Source organism: Pseudopodoces humilis, chromosome 10, assembly GCF_049639895.1.
Source record: "Pseudopodoces humilis isolate 2021_Gansu_Grassland_sample_001 chromosome 10, ASM4963989v1, whole genome shotgun sequence".
Taxonomy (NCBI): Eukaryota; Metazoa; Chordata; class Aves; order Passeriformes; family Paridae; genus Pseudopodoces; species Pseudopodoces humilis.
The window spans coordinates 6,191,350-6,217,934 of record NC_142209.1 but is presented as its reverse complement, the minus strand read 5'-3'; the positions used below and the strand labels follow the sequence as shown (position 1 = coordinate 6,217,934).

The window sequence follows — 26,585 nt, the reverse complement described above, 5'->3', positions numbered from 1 at the left end:
CCGGAATGCAGGGTCAGGAGTCTGGGTTTTTTCTTTTTCCCCCTCCACCAGGGTGCTTGGAAGATAAAATAACTTGCTTGAACCTCATATGCTGTAAAAGCAGTATGAAAGTAAGGAAAACACATGGTGCCTATGGAGAGCTTTCTGGTCCTGCCTTTGTGCAGGGCAGATAGTTGTGGGTCCAAGTGAACAATGGTTAGGGCCGACACAGCCCATTAATGTCCCCAGTCCCACCTGCAGAGGAATGAGGGAATGATAACTCCAGAATTGACTTCAGGTGTAATGGAGCCCTAACCTGTACCCCACTCCCAGAATGCATCAGTAGGAATTAAGAATGGATTTTCACAAGTAGGAGATGCTGTACTCTCCTAACTGGGACCTGTCTTGTTAGTTCAAGCTGCCTGCAGCCCGGAAGGAAGCTGTGAGTGAGGGGGTTCACTTGGGCTGACCTCATCCTCATCCCCATCCCCTCTGCATCTGCCCTCCAGGAGCTCCCAAGATGGGGAGGTTTGAAGGTGACATGCTTAACCATCTGTCTGCTTAGTCAGGGTTGCAAGTGGAGAGTTAGTTTGCTGTCCTTGTATATTTTCTCCTTAGTTCTCTGCTTCCAGCTTCACTTGAGCCAGTGGTAGCAGGGAAAGAATTTTCCTGAATAATATCAGCTCTTAACTATGAGCTTGGCATCTGGTGGATAAGAGGCTGAAATCATTTGTGCTGCTGTCTGCACAAGGCTGAGAGTGATGCAGAGGAGGCAGCTTTAATTAAAACCAGCAGCCACAGATCATGAAGCAGCCTTATCAATTTGCAGGGTTCTGGAGAGTGCTGGGCAGTGGGGATAGAGATGGCCACCAGCAGGACCCTGAATAATGGCTGGGCAATGAGCAGAGATAGCCGGGGCAAAGTAAACCTATCAGCCCTGATTCTGGCCTTCTCTCCTCAGACAGAGACCCCTAAACCCAAGCTACTTCACCATGTGTGACAGGGGTGAGCCCATGCTCCCTGGAACATGCTAAGAGGCTGCCCTGTCCTGCTGTCCATTGTGTATGGTCAAGGCTTTGGGTAGGGGACTCAGCCACCCCCACCCAGTGCCTACGTAACTCTGAAATTCCTCTAAAGTCCTGTTGCTAAACCACTGAATGGTCTCGGGTATTTGACATAGGGCAGCAGTGGAGATGAAAAATATTTCGTGTACGTATATAAAAAAAATTTACATCCCATCCCTAGAAGTGTTCAAAGGCTCAATTGGACAGGGCTTGGAGCAACTAGATAATGGAAGATGTCCCTCCCCATGGCAGGGAGTGGAACACGGTGATCTTTAAGGTCCCTTCCAACCCAAACCTGTCTGTGATCCTATAATTATATGCATGAAAAATGCATTTTAAAAATCTTGCTTAAAAAATGCTTATGCAGCAGTGAACACCAAAAAAAAAAAAATATCTCTGCTGATTGTGCTGGAGAGAACATCCAATAGTATAAGCAAATATCTAAAAATCCCTGTTCTAAAAGGTAAAGCAGCACATTTAAAGAGAAGTCTTCAGTTTTGTGCTCCAGGTTAAGGCAGGATGAAGGTCTGCATTCTGCCCTTGGCTGTGGATTTGTATTGCCAGGGTCTGATCTGGTGCTCAGTGGAGCTCAAACTGGAAATATGCCTTTGCTTTTCATTAGAGGTTTGGATTTGCTGAAAGCAGCTAGATGTATTATTCATGAGCATCTCCTGTGGAAGTCACAGACCAGTTTTCCTGGACTGCATTCAATGGAACAGATTTCCATGGAGCATGGCAATGGGGTTGAAAATCTTGTGTGAAAATTCTGTCAGCTATGCGCAGAGAAACTCATGAACATCCCAATCCACAAGAGACTATAGAATACTGAGTTTGCTGCCTCTAGGAATTTGAAAATTACAAGTCAGGCCTCAATTATAACTTTTTTTGGTTGTTTTTTAATACAAAGAAACCACAGGATCTTTATTTGCTTACTGGTGTGTAAACATTGAGTTCTTGTTCTCAAACACTCATGCCCTCATAGTTGTGGAAATAAATCTATTTCTAAATAAAAAGCAAGATTCTCTGGCAATAGCAACTCTAGAGAAGCTTACTGCATGTTTCATAACTCTTCTGGGGTGAGCTGAACACTCCTGCTGAGGAATCCACCTCACATGGATCTTCTCCATCTGGACTTGTGTGTATTATTGCAGGTTATCACCCCTGAGCTTAGGAGCTGGTAGCAAGTTTTTAAAATCTCCCAAACTGAGCCTTCCCAACCAAGCAAAGCACGTCTGAGGGAAGTACTTGAATCTTTGGACTTCATGAAGTGTTCAAGGCCAGGCTGGACAGGGCTTGGAGCAACTTGAGATAGTGGAAGATTTCCCTGCCCATGTTGGGGTGGAACTGAAGGAACCTTAAGGTTCCTCCCAACCCAAACCATTCTTGATTCTCTGATTCTATGCATATCTCCAAAAAATGGCTATGAAAAAGGAACTTTCTTGGCTCCTGCTTGTCTACTAGAAGCTGGAGCCTGCACAGTCTGTGCTGGCAGCAGAGGCAGAGAAGCTGGCAAAGCATAGAGATGCCCTCTGCTCTTTCGGATGACACAAGGAGATTATTTTAATCTTAGGTCTGAACTGTTGCCAAGCTTTATTATATATACATATATATAAAGGAAGGCAAGCATGGGAAGCTTATGGGTACATTTCAGCCATGTGAATTATGATGCATCTGTTTCCATTCACTCTTCCCTCCTCCAGTTCCCAAATCTGACTCCTTGGACTGATCCCATCGCTCTGCCAGGAGAGTGGTGGCAAGTACAGCAAGCACCCAGGGACAGTGTTTTGCTCAGATGTTGAGGTATTGGATCAGCTGCAGCAGGGAAAAGCCAGCACACATACAGAACTCAAAACTTCAGATGTAGTAAAGTTTCATAACAGAAACCAACAGCTATCCAGCTTGTGTCTTACCCCCTTGGAAGACAACATAAGCAAAAGAAGTCTTTCAATAGTCATCCATTTCTGTGAAATGCTGCCCTTATATGTCCTTAATTGTGGAAACTTTGGTGTTGCAACGTGGCTTCTGAAGAAGGTATGAAGCACTAGTCTAGATGTGATGTTGGATCAAGTTCATCAGCTGACACAACTGCATTTAACCATCCAATACTTTGCCTGTTTTAAGATGAATCTCACTTGCTGTTGAGCATTTTATTTCAAAGCTGTTCTCTTGAAACCAAGTCCCCATTTGTGAGGAAATGGTGCATCTCCAAACCAAACTGGGCTGTTTCCTCCTGTGCTCACCTGGGCTTGTAGGGCAGTGTCTGAGGCTCTGGTTGCACTGAAAACATTCAGCGCAGCTCTGCTGACAATCTTTTCACCTCAGCAGTTAATCTCTTCTGCTGGCAACTGTTACTCTTTATCCATCCAAACTGAATGTCCCTTCCTGGAGTGTGTCCCTGCCAGGAGAACCTGGTGGGATGGAGGCAGCTAACTGATAAACTGAGTTATAGCTAAACCTCTGCATTGAGAGACCTGAAACACCCAGCGACACCCAGTGTCATGTCATCAAAGACCAGGAGCTACCTTTACCTTCTCCCAGAGGGCAAGCTTCCCAGCATTCAGTTGTGGTGTTCCTCAGTGCTGAAACTGAGCTTTAGGAAGAGGATCAGGCTGTGAGGATCAGCTGTGACACCCTGTTCAGAGCTACCCTAAGTGTTGCAACCCAGGGCTTGTAAAAACTCACAGTGACAACAGGTTCCTTGTCCCACAAATTCCTTAAGCTTTCAGGGAGGATTGAGCCTTGCTGGGCTGTGAGGTTCTAAGGAGCTGGGCCAAGGAGAGTGGAATTAGAGCCTGCAGGAAGCTTTCATCTAGAAAGCCAAGCTCTGACTCAAGCAGCTGTAACTGACTTTGTACAGTGTCCTCCCATTGCTGCCAAGTGTGGGTGTTCAAAATGGCTGGAAATGCTCTCTGGCATGGGAGGTGTTCCCATCCCATCAGGGGAGACAAAGAAAGGACATGGAAGAAAGGTAAAATAAGGGATGCTCTGTTAGCAGCATCTTAAGGTGTGAATCAGCTTAAAATAAAATTGCATGAGCTTTTTGAGAACTCAGGAGATTGCAAAGAGCACATCTGAGTGTACCATCTGGGATGAGAGCTCTCCCAGCTCTCATTTGGTGCTGTGGAGATTGGACTGCTGGATATCAGAGAATTTGGCTGCTGCCATGTCACAGCAGGCTGAGTCATTGACTGTTGAGTCATTAAAGTGCTCTGCTTTTCCTCAAGCCCTCTGCTCCTGTGCTGCTTCACAGGTGCCCGCAGGTATCAGCCTTCAGGGTGAGCAGGGATGTGTAGACCCTTGGGCTCTCTCCAGCGCAGAGTTACAGGAGATTTCTGACTCAAGGCTGGGTTTGGCTGTTGTTCTCTGGGTTTTGGGGAGTTTTTATTTATTTTACCTTAACAAAGGAGTCAAACTTCTTATTTCTTAAGGAAAACAAACTCTTCAAGAAGATGGCAATCCTTTGGAAGGCTTCAGAGGTGCTGAGGTTCTGTGCTCATTTCTGATGGCCCATCTGGCCAAGGTTTGACTCTGGTGCCTGAGACTCCCTGCTCGAGTGTCCTGGGGTGACATGAACAGGATTGGCTTTTATGAAACTTGCCAAAAAGAATAATTTTGGTACTACTCAAGAGAAGGGTGATTTTTTTTTCTCTTAGCACTTGTACAACACCAAGTCTTGTGAGGGTACCTAGAAGGGATCTGTGCTTCCTAAAGCTTCCTAAAACAAGAGAGCTCTGAGCTCTGATGGTCAGCTAGTGAGAGTGCTTTTATTCAGGCTTTTTAAATATCTACGTAACTCTAGGTCTGGTGTGCAATTTTCTGTGTACATATATTTTTATTGTCTCCTTGCAATCTCTTTTTGACTTTGACATTTGAAGGATGGTAAAATGAATCTGTTTACAAGAGTGCTGAGCCAATGTGGCTGGGTTTTTTTGCCTCTTTTTTTTTTTTTTAAGGGACCTTCAGCGAGTTGCTAAGTTTCTTTTGACCTTCCCTTCTTCCCTGGCTTAAACACTTGGGGAACTTCTGAAAAATGTGCTGTAAGAGACTCAATAGTACTGTAACTTGTGAATGAAAAATGAGAAATATTTAGAGATAAGAGATTATTAACATAGTAGGACTGTCTCCTGGAAACTTAATACAGGATATCAAATGTATAGTATATTTAAAATGTTCATAAAATCAGATCTTTATTGTTGCAGAACTTTTAAATGGCTCCTAAGATTGATGAGTACTGGCTGGCTATGTATGGGGGTGTGTGGAGACTTGCCTGGAATTTATTTAAATTTCCTTGGAGATCATGTGACTTTCTTGAGGCCAAAAGTCCCAAATCAAAAGTTTCTTGTGACAATCAGCACGTTTGCCTCGGTGCATTTGTGACAGATGTAAGCATGCTATTCTTTTGCTAAAGAAGAGTAGGGCAAAGCAGTGATATCACCCTCCAATTAAGGATGTGGGTAAGAGGCTGGGAAGGGCAGCCTGTCCTGCTCTTGAACAGGGCTCACATAGCCTGGTGACACAATTATAAATGTCCCAACAAGTCTGCCCAGGCTGCTGGGCTTGCTCACTGTAAACAAGTCTCCAAACCCATGTCACATGAGCTTGGGTGTCCTGTAAGCAGATCTCTAACTCTGGGAAATAGAACGTGTCCCAGGACCCACAGTAACGCAGCTCTTCTCGCAGGGGGACACTGAGGGGACAAGGACCACAGTTCTGATGAGGCCTGTCTGAAGCTAAATTTTAAGGAAAACCTGCAAAGGGTTTGCAGTTACAAAAAGAGTAATTTCCCATGTTTGCTGTGAGTGGAGGCAGAAGGACACCCATAGATACTGAACATTCATTACTGGGGCTTTGCTGGCGTAGTAATTGGAGATACCCAGAAGCAACCTCAGCCTGGTGGGCACAGATCACTGCAGGAAGAATTCAGCCAGTATTTGTGCAGTGGAATGTTGTCCTGCCTCAGTCGGGTGTGAAACCATGCTGGGGGTTTCACCTGCACAGCCCCAGGGGGATGCAAAAGAGGGGGTGGCCACTCATAATCTCGGCTGCCAAAATTCGGGGGGAAGAGACAATTACAAGTGCTAAAGATGCCAATTAGACCTCCAAATAAACTGATTTCTGTGGCTGGGTGGAGCACCACTATTTACTAATACATGGGAAGCTGTGTGGGTGTCAACAGAGACTTCAAGCAGCCCATTGAGGCTGATGTTTTATTCCTGGTGGAATTTGTTAATTTATTATTTCCCCAGCAGACATTTGCAGTAAGGTCCCTGCTTGTTCAGAAGCTCCCAGTGAGGTTTTTAATGTCATTATTGATTAGGAACATGGAAAGTGGATTTTATGAAGAGATGCTCTACTGTGATATCCTCTGAATAGTTATTTCCTACCTGTGGTCAAAGAAAACATTAAAGCAACACAATACTAAAATCTTCATGTGAACTCAGTGCTTAACTACATTTTCTTCAAATGGATGCTAAATGACAAAGATATCTTTTCATGGACCAGATTTCATCATTATTGCCTTATTTTATTCAAACTTATCGATACCTGTATTGTGGTCTGTTACTTTCCATGCAAAAATTATCTCCTCTGGTGCAAAATTCTCTCTTGCAAGGACCATTAACAGCAAATCATCCTGTGGGTATTTAGTTAAAGAACATTTGAAATTTTCAGCTGAAAAAAGGAAAGGGATTGGAAGACCCTCTGAAAACCGGATGACTCTACTGGCATCAGTCAGCTCTTAAGTTGGTAAGTCAAAGCTTTGCCAGATAAAGTGTCTCCTCAGGAGTGCCAGCAAGTAAGGTACAAGGTTGATCTTTGTCAGAGTCTTGATGTATGTGTGTGGTAAGAATGAGTGGATGGCTTTGGACTTGTTAGGCATCAGAAATCCCCTCTAGAGAGCAAGATCTGTTTTCCCAGTCTCTGCCTGGGTTCTCTACTTGGTTACATGACTTCCCCTTGAGAAAATTTCCTCTGAATATTGTTCATAAGTATTTCCAATAAACCAACAAACTATTGATTGGTTTCTGTCTTTATTTTGTTCTTTTTTTTTCCTTTTTTTTTTTTTTTTATGGATAACTTTTCAGCTGGGAACATTACTGCTGTGGGTCTTTTCAGCAGGTTGGGGAGGGAAGGGGTTATTTTTCCTGGGTTTAGGCAGTTTGATTGGATGGCTGTGGACATCCTCCTCCATTTCTGACAGTCTGGGGAAGTCAGTGGTTCCTGTTTTGTTTTTCTGACCGTTTGTAAATTATTTATACAGGCCGACTTTTCTGGGGGTGAGGTTTTCTTTGGGTTTTGCTGTTTGCTTGTAGGGTTTGTTAGATCTTGGGGCACTTTTTGTTGTTGTTCATCTTTTGTTACCCTGAAGTTCAGTTTGCTCCTTGTAACTTCCAAGTGGCTCCTGTGGCTGGAAGCTTCTGTAGCAATTTCTTGACAGACTGACTTACAACCTAAAAGTGCTTTTCCCTTCACTCCCAAGCTGTCCACTGCTCAGGGAGAGTGCAGGGCCAGGAGCTGAACATCAGTGATCCTTGTGGGTCCCTTCCAACTCTGGATATTCTGTGACCGAATCTGTGGATGAGGAAAAGAAGTGGATGCCACTTGCTTTGTCTTTAGTCAGATGTTGATGCAGTGTCCCCCAGTTTTCTTGTATCCAGTTTTTGTTACACCCTGGATGGGTGGTATCCTGGGGTGACTTTATGATACAGGTATCCCCAACCGTCTGGTTTATGTTATATATTAAGTTCTGTACCTTTAAGACTGGCTTTGAGAGCAAGAGAGGGGGAAGAAGAATGCGCAGTTTGTGTTAAGGAAAAACATCACTCCCACACATCCCGCTCCTGGACTGTGGTGTCTGCAGCACGGACAGACAGCGGGACAGAGCTTCTCTCTGGCTTTTAGTTAGTTCTAGCTAGCTGAGGCAGAGGAGTTCCCTGGACCTTTGTTTTTTTCCTTTTCTTGGATCTGTGCAAACCTGCTCTGGACTGAACACCCAGCCAAACCCCGGGAGCTCACGCCTTTGGCCCGCCCACCAGCGCCGAAAGGACTGATAAGGAACCTGAGCGAGCCGAGCTACACCACATGAAAAAGACTTTTCTTCCTAGACTTGCCATCCCATCCCCATTTCTGTTAAATAAACAGCTTTTTCCACTTCTCTCCAAGAACTTTTTTTTTTTTCCCCTTTTCCGGATCAGTTGGTGGGGAGGGGGCATTTCCCTGAGGAAATTCCCATTTGGAGTTTTCCTCCCTAATTTGCCCTAAACTAGGACAGGTGGACAACTAAAAGTGTGGGAAAACTGCCAGGGTCATTGGGACAGAGCAGTGGTCAGTGGTTTGTGCCCTGCCTGGAGGATCTTAATAAGGGAGGTTACTCAGGGATTCCCCCAGGCCCTGTCCTGCTCCTGCTTTGGGAAGGAGGGTGACTGGAGCCATTTGACTTGAAGAAAGTGGTTTGGGAAGGATAAGCAGTGAGCCCACTGTCAGGTCATCCAGGACTTCAATTGGACCCATTCCTTGATTTTCAGCCTTAGATAAACTTTCTGCATTGCTCTGCAGTACCCAAATAGCCCCTCTGAGGATTATTTCCTCAAATGCTGATCCTATAAGGCATTTTAAAAAACCCAAACCAAACAAAAAAACCCACCTCCCCAAAATCACAGACAAACAAACAAAACCACACAGACACACAAAACCCAAAAAACCCCAAAAAACACACTCACAAAAACCCCAAACACACAAAAAACTACTCCAAATAATCCCAAATGCATTTATTCATTTGCTTTACCACTCTACAAGTCACACTGGGTATTTTATCTGCCAGCCTTAGCCAACTGTCAGAAAAGGCCACCCCCTGAATGTGTTTTATCCCTAAGGCATCACCTCAAATAGGTTTCTTCCTTATCTCTCTGCCTGCCCTCCTGAATGCAATTGGGCATCTCTAGTGTAACAGGTCAGCTTTAAAAGATTCAACAAAATTTACACCTGTTTGCAAAAATGGTGAAAACTTTAATTTTCTATGTTTTTAGTTGAACAAAATTAAAATTTGGAAGCTAAAATATTTGGTTGGGGTGGTTTTCCTCATTTCTTTTCATTATTCCTGCATTCACTAAGAGTTATGAGATGGAGGATGCTTCCTCCTGCATTGATCTGTTCCTCTCACCTTATCCACCCTGAAGGCTGGTAGGTGAACATCTGGGAGGTGAAGATCTGGACTAGCAACAGAGGAGGGGTCCTGCAAGCCCAAAAGAGACAATACCACCTCTCTTGCAATGCCTTTGAACTTCCAAGTGCAGGAAAACTGGTCCCAGCCTTCTCACCAAACACCTGACTTGGGAGCACCAGGATTTTTTTAAACCCAAGCTGCTCTGAAGCTGTTTCAACTCTGTCAAAGGCCACAGTTCCCCACTGAACTCTCCTGCCAGGTGGAGCTTGTTTTGGAGAAGTGGCCATGGGTTCACATGCGTCAGACCTGGACCCCCTTTCCCCCTTTTCCTGGTCTCCTTTCCTTACCCACACTGAAATCTCCCAGCTGGGAAGAAACTCTGACTTTTCATTTCTTTGGTACTTATCAATTCCCTTTCTCTGCAGCTCTGAAAAAGTAAAAATGAGCAGGCAATTACTTCAAAACCTTCATGAAAAGATGTAGAAATATTATAAGCTGATTTCACTCCTGTCTCATTAAAGGGAAAGAAATAGCCTGTGGTATAAATATGTAATTAAAAATAGTAGCAATTAGAGTGTCTCAAGAATGAAACAGGAGCTTGCTGTGAGGTAGAGCTGCTTTCCCTTTTGCCTGTGCTTCTAATTCCAAATTCTTTGACGTCGGGATCTAATCTTAACAGCTGATGCTCAACTTCTAGTTTTGCCAGACATGTTAAATGTCACAATGTAAACTCAGCTCTGCCTCAGACCTTTGCTGCCTGTCAGTGGCGCCAGAATAGCCACACCTGGAAACCCCTGCATGCTTTTGCATTTATCAGCTTCATTTTTTGTGGACAAAGGAAAAAGATGCCTTCTGGGGAAAACCTGTGGCTCCTGCTCTCTCATGTGCTGATGGAAAAGCAGTGTTTGGTACAAGCTGAGATCTCAGCATCACTAAAGATCAAATAGTCCCTGTGATGGCCCTATTTCATAGATTCCTGCATTGACTTGGCTTGGAAGGGACCTTAAAGATCATTTAATTCCAACCTCCAGCCATGGGGAAGGACACTTTCCACTAGACCAGGTTGCTCAGAGCTATTTCAGTAGAGCTAATTGGTCTAGGACAGACCAGGAGCCTCTGGAGCCCCAGCTGCAATTCTGCAGCATCCTTGAGGATGAATGTGAATGCAAATACTTTTCAGATGAATTCCCCAATCCAGATACCCACTTGCACCCTAGTTGCTCAAGGCTGGCAGACATAGCTGACCTAGTGTTTGCCCACCACTGGGCAATGTTGCATCATGTTGTGCTTTTCTAGTTGATATTTCAGAGCTTGCCAACACAGAGGTCACCACAAAGGATATATTTCTATTGATCCTTCTTATACCATGCTTCTGGAGCCAGCTGCTCCTCCTGCACCAGTCCATGTCCCAAGGACATTAGGATTGGGCAGAAGTGACAGCAAATGGAGATTTCAAGTCCCTATGTTGCTCAGCATCCAATCCCTTGTGTCCACAGCTGCCTTCAGTCAGGAAAACAGAATACTTAAAACCAGCACACTTTTTCCCTCCTCTCCATTCCTTTTCACATATCCTAGTTCTAGTTCTAGTTCTAGTTCTAGTTCTAGTTCTAGTTCTAGTTCTAGTTCTAGTTCTAGTCTATTTTTGACCTATTATTTGTAAAACCCGGAAGGTTAAAATCTGGACAGCTAGGCAGCAGCAGCAGCAGCAAGGCTCTGTTTCAAGGAGTGCTTTCCATTTGGGGATCAAAGCTCTGTTTAAAGCATGGAGGTGCCCTAAATTTTTTAGGCACTGCCCCCCATCTGCAGTGAGGAATTACATGGGCACAAAGCAGCATCTTGTGCTCTTGACACATTACATCCCCTCCACAGCAGTCTTGAGCGTGACAAAAAACTGCTGTTACCAGACTTGTGTCTAGACACTATTGGCTTTTTGTCATTAGTTGTTATACACTCAGATCCTTTCTAAGAATAAGAGCATCCGATGTGTTACTCAGGTTCTTGGCTGTGTGTATGACCCTGGACATGTGCATAACTCTGCATACAAGCGGGTGGATGAATAGGACCCACACAGCCTGGATCCCTCTCCACCAGGGATAGGGTGCATTGGATGCACTCACCTGGGAGCAGTGCAGATGTAGTGGAGTTTTACAGGGATTAGGCATTGGAGTGCCGCTGGCCTCACAAAGAGCTATTTCAGCATTCCTATGCCCTGCGCTCAGGGCAAACAGATGCTGACCCAACCCTCTGAGCAGCCCTCAGTCTGTTATCATCTCTTAGTTTTTGCAATAACATCTGTGTTTGTCCCCGATGAGATGGCAATTTCCTTGGGGCAGGGAGCACAACTAAAACAGAGTTTAATTACTCCAAACACTCTTTTCATTGTTCTCATGGGGATTTTGGCTTCCATGGCTCCTGTATGGATGAAGCCATGGCTCAGGGAAATGGCTGTACCAACATACACCCTGTGTCTGGGTTGGAGACAGTGTTTGCAGCAGTGCCAGGCTCTGAGGTTCTCATTGCTGAGAGACCTGCAGGGATGTCCTGCATCCTTTTGGAAGGAGTGGATGGTGGATGGGGAGGACACAGCAGGGTGAGCCAACAGCAAACAGGTCACCACAGTGCTCCTGGCTTCAAGTAGAGCTGAAGTGGGTTGTCAGCACACCTTGGCCATCAGGTCTGTGTGAGTATTGACAATGCCATGTTGCAGTTCCTTCTGTACACATGAGGAACAAACACAACCTTAGTGCTCCTGTTTTCCCTGGCTGTCCTTATTTCTGCTTGTAGGGTGACTGCTCATTGCAAACAAACACAGGTTGCAGGCTCCCAGGCTGCATCACACAGGGTGATCACAAGCACAGGAGTGACCCTGCAAATAGATGTCTGTCCTGGCTGCTGCAGGCACTGGAAATGAGTTTGTTCCCAGGGCTGTATCCTGGGAGGGGGTGACAGGAGACAGTGCAAAGCCTCTGCCCCAAGCAAACCTCAAGGCACCACACTGACTGATCCTCCTGGCTTGCCAGGCCAGACCCAGTTAAACCAGAACTTCTGGGCATGTCAGTGCTTCCTTCAGTCAGATCCTTTCTGACTTGAGCCCTGGCCCTTCTCCAGCTCTCCTGACAGCTTTGCTCACAGCCTTGGTGCTATCATAAGATGCAGATGCTTGTCTAAATGCTTAGATTAAGTGTTTATATCTTTTGTTGTTTTGTTCTCTAGAGAGCTGTGCTTAACTGGCCCTGCAGTGGGATGTTTTTCCTGCTGTAAGTCAAAAGGCTGTTGGGAAGAACTGGATTTTTTTTATTTAAGGTAGAGACCTGCCTTCTGCATGGCATTAGACCAGCAAGTATGGAAAAGCAGCATCCATCTGAGGTGTGAAAGAAGCTCAGAAGCAGGGACCCAGCCCTTGATTCTAACACCCATCTGCTTTTTACTAGATGCCTCCTCCATCTCTGCTTGGAAGCCTAGGAAGCGCAGAGCTGTCCCAAACACAGCTTTTACTCATGCTGTCACAGTCCCCAACTCTACTTGCTCCAAAAGCACTTAGAATGTTTTCCCTAACTCTTTTCAATCCCCATGCTCTGTATGCATCTCCTCCAGGTCTTTAGCTGAAAGCACAGCAACATCTCCTGGAGCCGGGTGGCTACTGCAAGTTCAGTTGTCAAAGTGCCACCATCAAATCCCCATGAGTTCCTTCAATTCAAGAAGCTCTGGATTTGCTCCCATCATGCCAGGGATGCCTCAGGGGCAGTGTGTGTCCTGCACATTTCTTCACCTTTGTGAGGAGAAGGAAGGACCTGCTCTTGGAAATTGTCTATTCATTGTTCAGATGTCCCTCAGGAAGGTTTATCAGACCTGACAAGGCAGACACCAGGTTGTGTGAAGCATTTAGAGGGAAACCAGAGAAAAGGAACTGGATTGGTGGCACCGCACTAAAGGAGACAGGAGGGATTCACCCCATCAACAGGAGGTGCCAAATGGCTGGATTTTATTACCAAACAAATGGTCTCCTGTAGAGAAAAGCAACTGAGGATGTGCGCTGTGGGTATCCCTAGCCCAAGGATAAGGAAACTGGAAGAAGGAGCCACCAATCGAGGTTCTCTGCATGGAAATATGGCAAAGTGCTGTCCTTGCTGACCTCCTCTATATGAAATAGGCAAATGCAGGAGGGCAGTGAATGGCACCTCAGAAGAAAAACAGCAGCAGTGGGGCCAGGTAGGATTTGTGTCTCAAGTGCATCTTCCCTGTTTGTAGTGACCCCACATCCTCATGCCAACTCAAGGTACACAACCTCTGGAGGCAGAGCCCAGCTGGATGCCAGCCCAAGCTCACCTGCAGCTTCCTCCCTTCTTCTTGCTATTTGTGGAAAAAATGTGGAAAATATTGGTAGTGAACAGTTGCTCCCATGGCTTAGAGGAAACAGGAAGGAGAGTGAGGGTGGACATGAATATAGACATTTCTTGTTTAGTGCCATGAAAAGAAGCTGCTTGTACTACAACAAGCCTGGTAGTATAAGCAATCTAATTATTTGTTTAATTATAACTGCTGTCCTTGATGCATCTTGACTTGCTAATTAGTATTTTAAGTGCTTGTGAAATATTTTGGATGTATTCCTTCAGCTTTCAAACATGTCTCTATTGCCATTACTATTCCTTCCTCCTGCCATCACCTAAGTAACATCATTTCTGCTTCCAGACAGGCTGAGTTCTCTAAAGCAGGAGGGAAACACAAACTTCTTTGCTTATTCATGCACAGGGAGCTCTTATTTGCATGAGAAGAGATGAGGCTGTGGAACACCACACCCTAAAATCTGGGGAGAAGGGAATCTATGCTCTAGGCAGGGAATAATGAGACACAAATGTGGATAAACTGATTTTTTTTGTTGTTGTTCTTCTGGAGCATTTCTGGGTTTTTATACCACATTTTCATCACTCAAACCACTCCACTCCACTGATCCATGGCAATGGTGGGCTGGGAGCACAACTAGCAATCTCGGTGGAATTGCAGTGGGCAATTGCTTTGGCAACACGTTTAGGCAATGCAGAGGGGACGTCCTACATGACTGGATTTTAAAAACAGGAACAGGTTTCTGAATGGACACCACAGCTGCTGTGTCAGACTGCTAAATTGAGTTCAGCAGGAATGCTGGCAAGCGTGGACAAAGATGCAGCTAAAGGGGGACTTGTTGGATCTGGACATTAGCTGAAGAATTTGTTAAATTGCTCCCACAAGCAGATGAACTTTGAATTACCCTTACAGGGAACCTCAAACGATGCCTTTTTTAATTTTTTTGCACATAGTATCTGGCAGCTGTACAAAGGACCAAAAAAATCCCTTATTTCACAGATTTCCACTTACTTTTTGGAATGTTTCTTTCTGTAAGTATGAAGATAGGAACTATTAAAAACCATTTTCAGCAGTTCTCAAAGCACTCATTCATGCCAGCTGCTATTTATGAATGATGTTTGGGAGGTTCTGTCAATGGAAGAACAAATAGATTTTTGTATATGCACAATTCTGAATATTTAGCACACAGAGGCACTTCCCAAATGTTTTGTGAGAACAAAAAGCCATTTCCCTGGCTGTTTACAGCTGACTTGCAAATAAGTGAGAGGTTCAAGTGTGGCTGAACCAAGCAGCTGCTGAGAATTCAGATAAATGTATTCCAGCCCTGTTCTTCCACAAGCTCTGCTTTGGAGGCTGCAGAAACAAGACACGTTGCAGAGTAATGCTGTCTATCACATCAGGGGTTAGAAGGAAATCTTGTCTCATTTCCATTCTATTCACCTGCTCTTTGGCAGCTTACTCTTTAAGCATTATCACTGCTGAAAACTTTAGTGTTTAGGTTCCAGCCATGATCTCATGGGCTTTGATGAGGTTTTTGGAGCTAAAAGAAGCTTGTGTGAACAAGGAAATGAAGATGATACCTTGCACCTGGATGCCATGTGCCCTGGGATGTGTCCATCCTTATGATGAAAAAAAGGTGAAAAAGGTGAAAAAGCCCTGGGGACTTGTTAGAAATTTCAACTCCCCCATGGGTAGAACCAGCTGGGCAAGTGGGTACAAAAAAGCCTTTGTCGTTGGTTGAATTTAGTTTGTGTACTTTTATGTAATTCAGTACCAGTAAAGAGAGAAGCTGTGACCTGGAAACTTGCTATCTGGTTGGTGTGGACAGATCCCTGTTCCATTTTCTTGGAGCAAACACCGTATTGTCCTTTCATCTCTGGGGAGTTGTCCTCCCATGCACAGAAGCTCATGTTGGCTGCTGACACATGACCAGGACTGTGGGCAGACATCTGCAAGAAGATATATATTCCATGAGGGATTGTTGAGAGAATGCCTGGGACAGACTTCACTCAAACCTGCTCACATGCTGGACACTCCTGTCTCCCACTCTTTAGATCAAAAGACTGATGGCCCAAGTGCATCATAATGAATTAATAGAGACCTAGGGGGACTGAGAAGTCAAGTGTTTGACAGCAGTGGTCTGCTTTCCCTGCTGTTCTGACAGTTTCACTGTCAGGCCTTATCACACAGTCACATCTGAGTCTGAGGGATGACAAAAAGGATTAGCTTATCCAAGCTAGATTGAGCTAGATGACGTTGGAAACAAACATCTTTCATCTGCTAAGTATTCCCTCTTGGAGCTGTTCCCATTCCAATGGCTGGGAAGGGCTGTCAGGAGCCATGCACTTCCTGCTGCTTCCTTCTGCTGAAGGATGAGCACCCAGCAATGGCATCCCAGAACTAAGACAGGCACATGCCAGTGGGAACTTTCATCCTGGGATTGCCACCAGGGTTGGGTTTCTGCTCAGGACCTTGGAGGTCACGAATTGTGCAGCTAGAGATGAGCAGCTGCTGTGAATTGATGCACCGCAGTGCATTGATCATCAAAGCATGCACAGGCTGTTGGAGTCAGAGGGAAGGTGCTCCATGGGCCTGAAACACTGTTGGATTGCATCCATGCTCCCTCTGAACTCAGTAGGAACTAGCTTGTTACACTATTACCTTTTACTTCTGTTTATCTTGGATGAACTCTAAAATTCTGGTTTTAGCTATCCATGCGGAGAGCATCAATACTGACATGTGAAAACCCCATCATGGAAAACAGTCCTGCTCAAGACAGTGGATTTATGGTAAGATCAGAGCAAATCCACTGTGTGTGTCAAAGATCTGGGGGGTAAAACCTTACAAGGCACCACAGAAGCAGCCAGATTTATGGAGGAGAGTATTGAGGAGTAGATTTCTTCTGCTCTAATAGGGATTTAAGATTAGGACTTTAGTTGAGCACAGGAATGTCCCTCACAGGAGGAGCAGCCATGCCAAAAACAGGGACCATGAGTAGTAAAACTGATGGTGAGAAACAAGCCAGGAGCCCATGTCGTGCAGCGGCTGGAGCAAAAAGCAGAGCCATAACAGAGCAATGGGATATTTTTCCTTAGACTGCATTGCTCTCCATGGGACAAGAAGACCTTTGGTCACCTTGCTGTGACAAGTTATAAGTAGACGTTAAAAGGATTATTGAACTTGACCACTCCTGTCCACCAGAGGAATAAAAAAAAATTTTAAATACAAATTATGTGATGTAAGCAGGACAGTCCAACCTTTATTCTTTGCCAGGAGCTTGGTTAAATAAATGCTTTTCTCTGAGTGAAAGAATGAACTCCTCAGTAAAATCTGTCAGAAAAATCTTCCAGTGGATAAGGCATTGAGAAGGCCAATAGTGACACATCTCCAGATATTCAAAAACACTTTTTTCCTTATCAAATCTGTTTTTGAGATAATAGCCCCATCTCTCACCTACACCTGTTTTTATACGCACCCACCCAGAGATATGTATGTATGAATACATAACCATTTATTCCCAAAACTTAAAGCAGCTTTTAAATCATGATGACATGGAAATACTCATCTCATAGGCTCATACTCGTGCTTGAAATATCAGGTGTGCTCCCACCTAGTTTGGAGCTGGCTCTGGACTCATCAGATTCAAGAGACTCATCACAAGCAAGGGATACAGATCCTCATCCTATACATCTCCAAGTCAGTCCAGCTAAACCATGTTTCCTTGGCAGCTGAGAAGTGGGATAATAAGATTTCTACTCCAAAGATACGTGCCCAGAGCACCAGACCTTTAATTATGAAAGGGACTGGAGCCAGCTTCCTCCTGCCTTATCAGATAAGTGGTTTCACAGAGAGATTACAGTGAGCAGAATTTGGCACCTGGCTCTGCTGGCACGAAGGGGCTTTTGTTCTTTGCCAATGCAGTCTCCTGCCATGGAAATTTGTGCTTATCCCAGGATCCACCCAAATGGATGTGTTTGTCATGTCAGCAAATTAGTGCCTACAAAAGACCAGCAGCCCTGGGCAGACATTTAGCATCTCCCAAGACCTTGGAGCTGAGTGGTGCCAATGCTCATTTGTCCTCTTTTTCCCACATTGGAAAAGCTTTCTCAAGCCCCATTCTGCTCCAATCCTGCTGGCCTGGGAGCTAGAAAGGCAGTGAGCAAGCCCTGCTCCTGCTGAGCTGAGCTGGAGGCTGTTTTACTGCAAAATAAACTGGTTCTGTGTGTACCAGTGATACCTGGGCCATAACAAATTGCAGAAACCGTCAGCAATTCAGCAAATCCCTCTAATGCCAGCTTGGAAGCCTTGAAACATCTTTCACTGTCTGATAACCAGACACAAAACCAGCCTTATTTTCCTTTTTTTGCAGTCTTATGGTGGCTGGTTGTAGCAAGACAGCTGGTCACCAAGACAACGACACCTTACCCAGGGAGAAGCAGGACAGGCCTGCCTCCCAACTGGGGCTGCTCCTGCTCTCAAACAGTTTCATATCCAGAAATTAGCTGAAATCAGATTGTTAAAAGTGTCTTTATAGTTCCTATGGATACTGTGAATTGCTGCATTAGCATGAGATCTGCAGAATATGTCTTGGGAGCTTTGGGAGAAGTAAACCCCGGTAGTAGAAACTTGGGTGGAGGCTTTGGAAATTCCATTGGGTTAATGCTTCTAATTGAAGTGAACACTAAAGCTAATACAGACTTCAAGGGGAAGGGGTACCCTAAGGGTAAATCTTGGAAATAATTGGGATACTTTCTCTATATTTCAATATTTACACAGAGAAAAGACTTCATAGCTGCATGTTTACAATGGCTGTACAGAGTGAAAGTGACATATGAAGAAACATATAGCCTTTGTTCTCCAATGAGAAAATGGGATTGAGACAAAAATGACCTATATAAACATTGGAAGATCATAGAAAAGTATTCCTTCTAGGCAGAGAAGGAATATATACATGCAGGTAAGTGATGGGTATTGTTCTTTGGGGAATTTCAATGCATCAAAGGAGCCTGGTATCAGCCCTGGAATAACATCAGAGGAAATGTCTGAGGAGAAGCAGAAGGGCTGAAAGAAGTTTATCTGGGCAGAGGAAGGTACAATGGACTCTCCAGTTTTAAATACTGAGGTGGTTTCTGGCTTTTCCAGGTATTGCACACTGGGGTCAAGAAAGAACAACTTCTCCCAGCTCAGAGGCTTGTGAGTAATGGAGAGGTGGACAAGTAGAGTTTGTGGTGGGTCCAGGAAACAACAGTAACTTATTGGATCAGTTCATATAATAAATATTATCATCTATGGGCTCAGTTTTCTATTATAAGCACAGAACAAGTTAACTACACTTGTATCTGCTCTACCCCCATACTGGAACCATTCAGCAGCCCACTGTATCATAAACCCAGAGTATAATTTAGAAAAGAAAAAAGCATCAAAGCAAATGAGAGATGGAGTTCAGGAATACTTCAAGCAGGTGTACACCATGGAGCACTGACCTCAGAGTGCAATTGAAAAGGATATCATAATACAACAGTTTGGAAGAAGAATGTACAGTTTATTGCAAAGAAGAAACAAAAATCTAGGGCAAAATTTGCTCACTCCTCCCCACCTCCATTTTTCACTGCAGGTAAATCAGATTACAAGAATGTGCAGCTTCTGAAATGACTGTAGACTCAACAAGCAAACTGCTAGGCCTCCTGAACACCTCCCCATGTGAAAACGGCATAAAAATGAAACACATCTTCAGGAGAGAGCCAGGTTAAGTGGCTCATCTTCAATGTGCTGCCTGTGTGGATGAATTGACACTGCCAGGTACAAAGAACAAACTAGCTTTTGAACAGCTTTTGAAACAGACCTGTGTGCTGTGATCCAGCTGGGTAGCTTCTGCCCTTTGGTTTGTCTGGGTGATAGTGGCATCAGGTGGTGGCTGGTCGTTGTTCACTGTCCCCATCGGCCCAAAAGGGCTTGGAGTAGTCACTGAGCTGTATTTTTAGCGCCAGGTTCCTCCAGTTCTCAAGCCCAAGCCCAACAGCAATTCTGCAATCCAGACTTTCAGTGAGTTACTCATTGTAGGGTCAAATTACCCTACCCTGCTGAGACCCAGCACTCCAGCTGAAAAAAACCCACAGCAGTGAGAAAAACCTGCCCTGCATTCAATTTCCTTTCCTTCTGGCAATAACCTCTCCTCCAAACTCTGTCCCCATGCTGGTAAACTGTGATAGACTTTTCAATCATAGTCAGAGATACAGCATCTTCAGTTATTCAGGAAAAAAAACCAAAATATTGGGTGACAAGGGGCTTTAGATGGCTCAAAATGTTTGGGTGATGATGGGCTTTGGGTGACCCAAAGTAGGTGGTTGGCCATTTTTTGTGCAACTGTAGGTCCTGCATGGCAAACCAAAGTCACCAACCCCAAGTCTCCCCCTCTTTCTTCAATTCCATGGTATACACTGGTGTAGTGGTTTAGGTTCACCAATTTGAGCTTCCTGGCCAATGCACCAAATAATATACTGGATTTAGCATTTGCTAAAATTACCAGTGCATTTACTAGAATTATTTACTCATTTCCTGCTGTCAGATATTAATTAGGAGGAGGGCAAAGCAGGTTCAAAACTTAAAAGTTAAAAAGAAAACTTTATTAACAGAAGTAAAAGAATAATAAAACTCAGGATAACACTTATTCCCCTGCCCAACTTCTTTTCTTTCTCAACTGACAATGTAGATACAAAACCTGGGAGTTTAAATTTGTTACCACCTCTACAATAGTTTTTCATCAGTTCCTGTAGGGAGAGGAGTTTCTCTTGCCAAGCCATGGAGACTTCTCCACAAGAAACAGTTCTCTCATAGCTTTTTAATTTCCACAAATAGCAGCTGCCTGGAAAATACACAATTGTGACGTTCCTCTCATTTTCACAGTACTCCTACAGCTGAGTTAATGGACCATGTCAACTTATGGGGTACTATTTTAAGGATGAGCTGTTCAAAAGCAAAGGTTCTCTTCATCTATCTCTGCAATCATCTTCATCTCTGGGAACAGGTCTTCTCTCTCTGGGGGCAAAGGGTTTTTATCACTCTCATCTCTCTCTGTTCAAGCTTCTCGTGGGATCACAGCTACTTCAACATCTGCTTTGCTTCATTACGGATGCCTCTGCTCACATCTACAGTTTGAACACTGCATCCCCCCATTTCTTTCAATTTCTCATGAATTAAAGGGGATATTTTAGTATATCATAGTCCATCTCCATGGCCTTACCAAAAGAACTTTCAGCCCAATACTAAGGCATCACCTCATTCTCCTCCCATCTGAGACTTGACTGTTTCTTGACTGATCTTGGTGTCTTCATGTTGTCCTCTATGTGTCTTCACTCTGTCCTTTTCTCTCACTCAAGACAGGATCAATGTTTTTCAAGTTTCATCTGTGCAGTGAAAGATTTAGTATCTCACCCAGGCCTGCAGATGGTCATGATGGCTTCTGCCGGGCAGTGGCCGAAGCAGTGACGGTGATGGATTTCAGGCCGTGCTGATGGCTGTGCCAAGATCTCAGGGCCAGCCAGAATGGTGGCAGCCACTCTGGCTGGCTGCATGGCTGGTCTTGGCCCCTGCTGGGTTCAATTTCAGCTGCGAGCTGAAATTCCCCTCGCTCTGCCTGGCAGCTGCTGGGGCCGCGTGGGCCCCGGTGGAGGGGGCCTGGCCCAGCCCGAAGCTGCTCCTGGGGCCCGGTGGATCTCAGCTCGGCTCGGGCCGGCAGCGGGGCAGGGCTTAGCGTCAGCAAGATGTTAGCAGCCATGGCCCGGCCCAGCCTCGGTCGGGGCCCCGCGGCCTCCTGTCCCCCACCCCGGTCACCGCTGGGGCCCGGCCCGGCCCAGGCAGACCATGGCAGAGCGGGGCCGGACCCAACAGCACCCAGTTACCTCTTCAAAGCCGGAAGCAAGAGAGAGCTTTCCCAGCCTTGCCTGTCTTTAAAATGTGAATCTCACAGAGGCGGATCTACCTTCTAAATGGTTTAATAGGTTGTCAGTTCTCAGAGCTAACCAGCTATTGTTTTTTTCCAGGCACAGAAGAAGCTCTTAGCAGCTTCTCTCAGAAAAATCTCAGAAAAATAATTTCTGTGGTTGGCTTTTCCCTTCTTAACTAAATGTTAACTAATGCAAAATCATCACAGCTGGCATTTCTAATATTTAGGAATATTTAGGAATACCTCTGACTGTGGGGGAAAGTTGTGTCAGCCTAGAAGAGCAGGTTTAGCCTGAGATGCTTTCAGGAAGTGGATGCCTGTTTAGCACTGAGAAAGAGAAATCCAGGTTTACCTTCAGCACTAATGAGAGACTCTCCTGGGTACACTGCATATCTGGCCAGAGCCTAGTGACCACAAGTTCAAAGACCTATGAGGTTATTCTCGGGCCAAGGAGATGCTACACTAGAGAGAAACCTATCAAGGACCCCATTGTACCCCAGAAAGAGTGTTTGTGTTTTGAACATGAGTTTTTTCCCTTTCCTCTCTTGGCTTTGTGAGAGCCCCACAGGGTCTGGGTCCATCCTGATACCTCTCACAGCAAAGCTTTTGAAAAGCTTTGCATGAAAGACATGAAAAGAAATAGGAGATTTAGGTCCCTTACCCAGCCTGAAGGACCTGCCAAGCATGTTGTGATGAATTTCAGAGCTGTATTGGGTTGACATATCACCTGGTCATGAAAGGGGTCTTCACTAAATAAAACCCAGTAAATGTCTGCTGTTGGAGTCACTGCCTGGGGAAGGAAGGTGAAAAACTGCCAGCACAGAGAGCTGGGAAGGTGCCCAGTGCCTCCATGCTTCACTGGGGAAGTTATCCCAGTCCCTCTGGATCTCATATCCATGGTCCCAGGACCACCATAACCAGTCATGGTCTTTCCAGGGGACACTGCTGCCAGCACATGGTTTTAAAGGTGTCTGAGGAATAACCCTGTACAGCCTAAAACTCTTTGTCCACCAAGAAGAGAACTCAAAGAGCTTTTTGTACAGATGTTCCCACATTGGATTTATTTGCTGTTATTTTCCTGCCATCTTGCCATCTTGTGCTTCTACCATACCAATACCATCTATCATGCTATTTATATACTGTATTTATGCACCTACCTCTGTGCAACCCCATGTAGGCAGAAACCAATGCAGTGTGACCCAACCTTAAGCCCTAAAGTTCCCTGGCTGGAGCAGGGATGGCAGCAGAAAGGATGCCAAGGAGAAAGAAAATTGTTTCACAAGTAGTTGCAATGGGGAGATGTAGGCACAGAGGGGGAAAACATTTACAGGCACTGTAAGGGGAGGAGGAATTGCTGTGGGATGTGCTTTAGGGAAGGCTGTGCATCAGATCTCACTAGCAGAGCTGTAGGCACTGCCTGGACCAGCTCCGGCACTGGCACAGGTGCAGTCACACAGCAGAAATACAGCTCCTGCCACCTGGGGCTCAGCCTCTTTCCTGGGAACTGAGGATTTACAAAAATAGGAAGCTGGAAATGCCACACAACAGCTAAATATAGCCTGACCAACTGGGGAGCTGCAGTGCTTACTCCAAAACCAAAGGCAGAGAAAGAGAACTCCTCATTCCCTACCAGGATGAGGTGGGATGGAGGGAGCTGCTGGCCACAGTAGAGGCTGCCTTGGGGAGCCTGTTCAGTGCCCCACCACCCTCTAGGGGAAGAACCTTTTCCTGATAGCCAGCCTCACTCTCCTCTGGCACAGCTCCAGCCCTTCCCTGGGTCCTCTCACTGGTCACAGGGAGCAGAGATTGGAGCTGCCCCTCAGAAGCTGCAGAATGCACAATTGAGCTGCTCTTCTACAGAGCTGCTAATTTTGCTTCCTTGGAGAAGCAAAACAGCTTGGTGCTGTTGGGCTTGGGCTTGAGAACTTGGAGGTGTTCAACCTGTTCCCCCCACAAAAAAAACTTGGTTATAATTGTATGTTTGCCAAAGGCTGATCTTGGGGGCTGATTCCCCAAAGGCACAGAAGCACTGGAAGGTAGACGTGGTGGTACTGCCACAAAGATGCCGGCAGTGGGACTGGGGCTCGGCACATGAGATCAGTTGGTTTCTGTTTTGTTTTTTAATAGCCAAGCCTCCTTGGAAAAGTTGGTCTGGAACCAGCATAGAGGCAAGCAAATCACTGACATCACAACACAAGGGAAATTGCAAATTTATTTTGGGAAGGGGAAAAACAGCAAGAAACTCGGAAGCTGAACTTCAGCACCAACACTAAAAATAAACCACAAAAATTCATCACAGACCTGCTTGGGAAGGGGTCCGGCAGTGAGGACAAAATGAACTAAAAGTGACATTCTTTGGTGAATGGAAAGGCTGAGGCATCCTGATTAGGGTCCAAGTGTGGGAAGCTATCTAAAAATAAACAAACAAATAAAGCCCCAAAGCTCTGGGGTTTTCAGCACCATCTGGAGACTCTGGACTGTAGGAAAACATTTCAACAGAGCAAAAGCATGATATTTTAGTAAAAGCCTGTCTGCAGAACCCGGCTTTCAATCCAGGCAACAATTCTAAGGGCAGTGTCTTTGAAACTCTCCTGGAACAGCGAGAATAAAGAAAAACAATGGCATTGTGTACATGGAAAAGAATGTAAAACAATGTGTATTAACCAATAGTAGCTTGTTAAACCCCACCAACCCTGTAGGACCCCATAAAAGTGTGCAAAAGATAGAAATAAACGATGGTCACTATACCTCTATGAGGACTCAGTGAATAGTCTGAGCAGTTTTCCATTACCTGGCGCTCTGAACACGGACCCTTTGCAGGCAAAGGGTACCAGCTCGGCAGGTCCGCACGGCGGATAGACGTGGAAGCAGACCGGGGCCAGCAGAGCGGATTTGAACGGCAGATAGATGTGGAAGCGGATCGGAGCTGGGTTGGCAGGTTCGCATGGCGGGTAGACGTGGAAGCGGACCTCAGCTGGGGAAAGCTGGGGACGGAGGGGCCTGGGAAGAAGACTGAAGGCAGGTACGCTTCGGCACTCAGGGAGAAGGAGTCGGGACCCTTTCCCCATCCAGGGCTGCTAGAATGGATGTAGAATTTGCGGCAGCACAAACTGCCTCAAAGTGTACTCATTAAACAAATGGAAGCAGTCAAGGATAAGGGCCTTGAAAAGCTCGTTTTATGGGCTACAGAAAACAGAAGCTTGAAGATGCCTCCACTGCTTTTTTCAGTGGAAGATTGGTGAGAAATAGGAGACCAGTTGTGGGAGAAAACAATTACGAGGAAAAGCAAGGACACTCTGTCTTATGGTCTGACTTGACAGATTGTAATTAATACCTTAAAAGACATGAAAGCGAGATCTGCTCAGGCTGTGAGCCCCGTAATTCTACCTGTGTCACAGCAGCAGACGCCTCTACCTCCCACTGCTGGGCGAGCATTCCTTCTCTATGCTGCCCTTAGAGAGATGGGGGGAGAGTCAGAGAGAAGAAAATAAGGAGATGTTCAAAGTTTTTAAATTGATTGTGGACATACAGGGACAAGATATTAACTCTACCTTTGAAGAGAAGCCAGATTTAGAACGGTTTCCACCCGACCCAGGGGGGGCATGGGGAACATTGGAGTGTGCGCAGAGAACAAAAGCACCCCCTATGGCACAGGCACTGCAGAAGAAGCTCCAAGGCCACGCTGGACAAATATCAGCAATTACAGAAACAGTTGAGTAGAAACAGGTGGCTCAAGCAGCTTCACAGGGAGACAAAATAGCCAAAAAATCGCTAACTATATGACACCTAGTTTGAAATTCATTACTGTAATTAAAAGTTGATAAACTGCAATGGTCACCATTGCTATCACCTGGCACTGAGAAGCTTTTCATGTAACATTGCCTGCTTTTGTAAAATCGTGTCCTTTTCCCTCTGTCTGCGAACAGCAAGAGAAATGTTGGGAGAAAGAACTGCATTTCTTAAAGTTAACTCTGTGAGTTTTTTTTTGCTCTCCGTTTTTCCCCTCTGCAAGAGCATGTAGGGGGGATGACGAAGACTTCACTCAAACCTTCTAGAGGTAACAGCAGCAGAGTGGGCATTTCACCCCCCCGGCTCCATCTCAAAGAAGAAGCACTGGGATAGTACCCAGTTTGTTATAAAGTCATGATTCATTGTTTTCTTAGAATGTCTTTATATACCCTTTTAGAGTTAATTTTGTGTTTCAAAGTAATTGTGAGTTCTTAAAGTTTTGGAGTTTTACTACAGAAATTATTGCAATTCTTTAGAAAATTAAAAAAACCCCTCTTTAAAAATGTTTAGAGTAAATACTAACAGAAGTAAAAAGTTACCTTGCAATAATTAGTTTTAAAACCTAATGTTAAAATATTGACTGATTTACAGCTACTAATAAAATGACCTTTATATTCATGGTTTAAAAAATAATTAGCTAAGAGAACGTCACTGCACAAGACAAAGTTAAGTTAACCTTATGTGATCCATTTGCTTGTTTTTTCCACAATTTTAATAAGGTAATTTCAATGTGAGTCTTTTTGCTATAAAAACACATATAACAGCATGCATACCAATTTGGACTTTGAATTTTAATTAAAAATTGGACTTTATGTTTCTGAAAAGTGTTACAAAGCTGAATGGTAACTTGCCAAATCATGTTGTGGTTTCTCTCTAGTAAAACTGCACTTTAAAAATCCTAACCAACTTAAGCATATACCAAGCAATTCCTACTATAAGTGTTTTCAGTAACATCTGCAGTTATTATGAGTTATTTTCAAAACCAAATGACATGGAATTGTGATGTATTTGTTACATCCTTATAACCCCTATAGTAAATCCTTGTTACTGTTATATTGTGTTTAAAAGGTATATACAAAGCTTTCAGTTGCCCTTTTTGTAATAATAGAGTAAGATTGACTTATGCTTTCATTTGATATAGATTGAGGGTTAATAGAATTAAGCAAAGTTAAGTTTCACTATGTTTGAGTGTTTTTAAGTTGTTTTGTAACTCTGGTATTCTTTTGAGGTTTTGTTATTTCCTTTTGTCATAATTAATTTTTACCAGGTTTGAATTTTGTTTAATTTAAATGGTCTCACGTTTTGTGAA

At 44.7% G+C, this 26,585-nt stretch overlaps 1 protein-coding gene across 1 annotated transcript in view; it reads right to left on the bottom strand.

Annotated features, from left to right (window-relative positions):
* Positions 1 to 7,140: 7,140 nt before the first annotated feature.
* The window catches only part of TSEN15 (tRNA splicing endonuclease subunit 15), a 46,900-nt gene continuing 27,455 nt past the window's right edge, over positions 7,141 to 26,585 (bottom strand). The window contains exon 4 of the mRNA XM_088060619.1: positions 7,141 to 7,613. Coding sequence (XP_087916745.1) covers positions 7,511 to 7,613 — 103 coding nt within the window. The 3' untranslated portion in view covers positions 7,141 to 7,510. The remainder of the gene's footprint in view (positions 7,614 to 26,585) is intronic.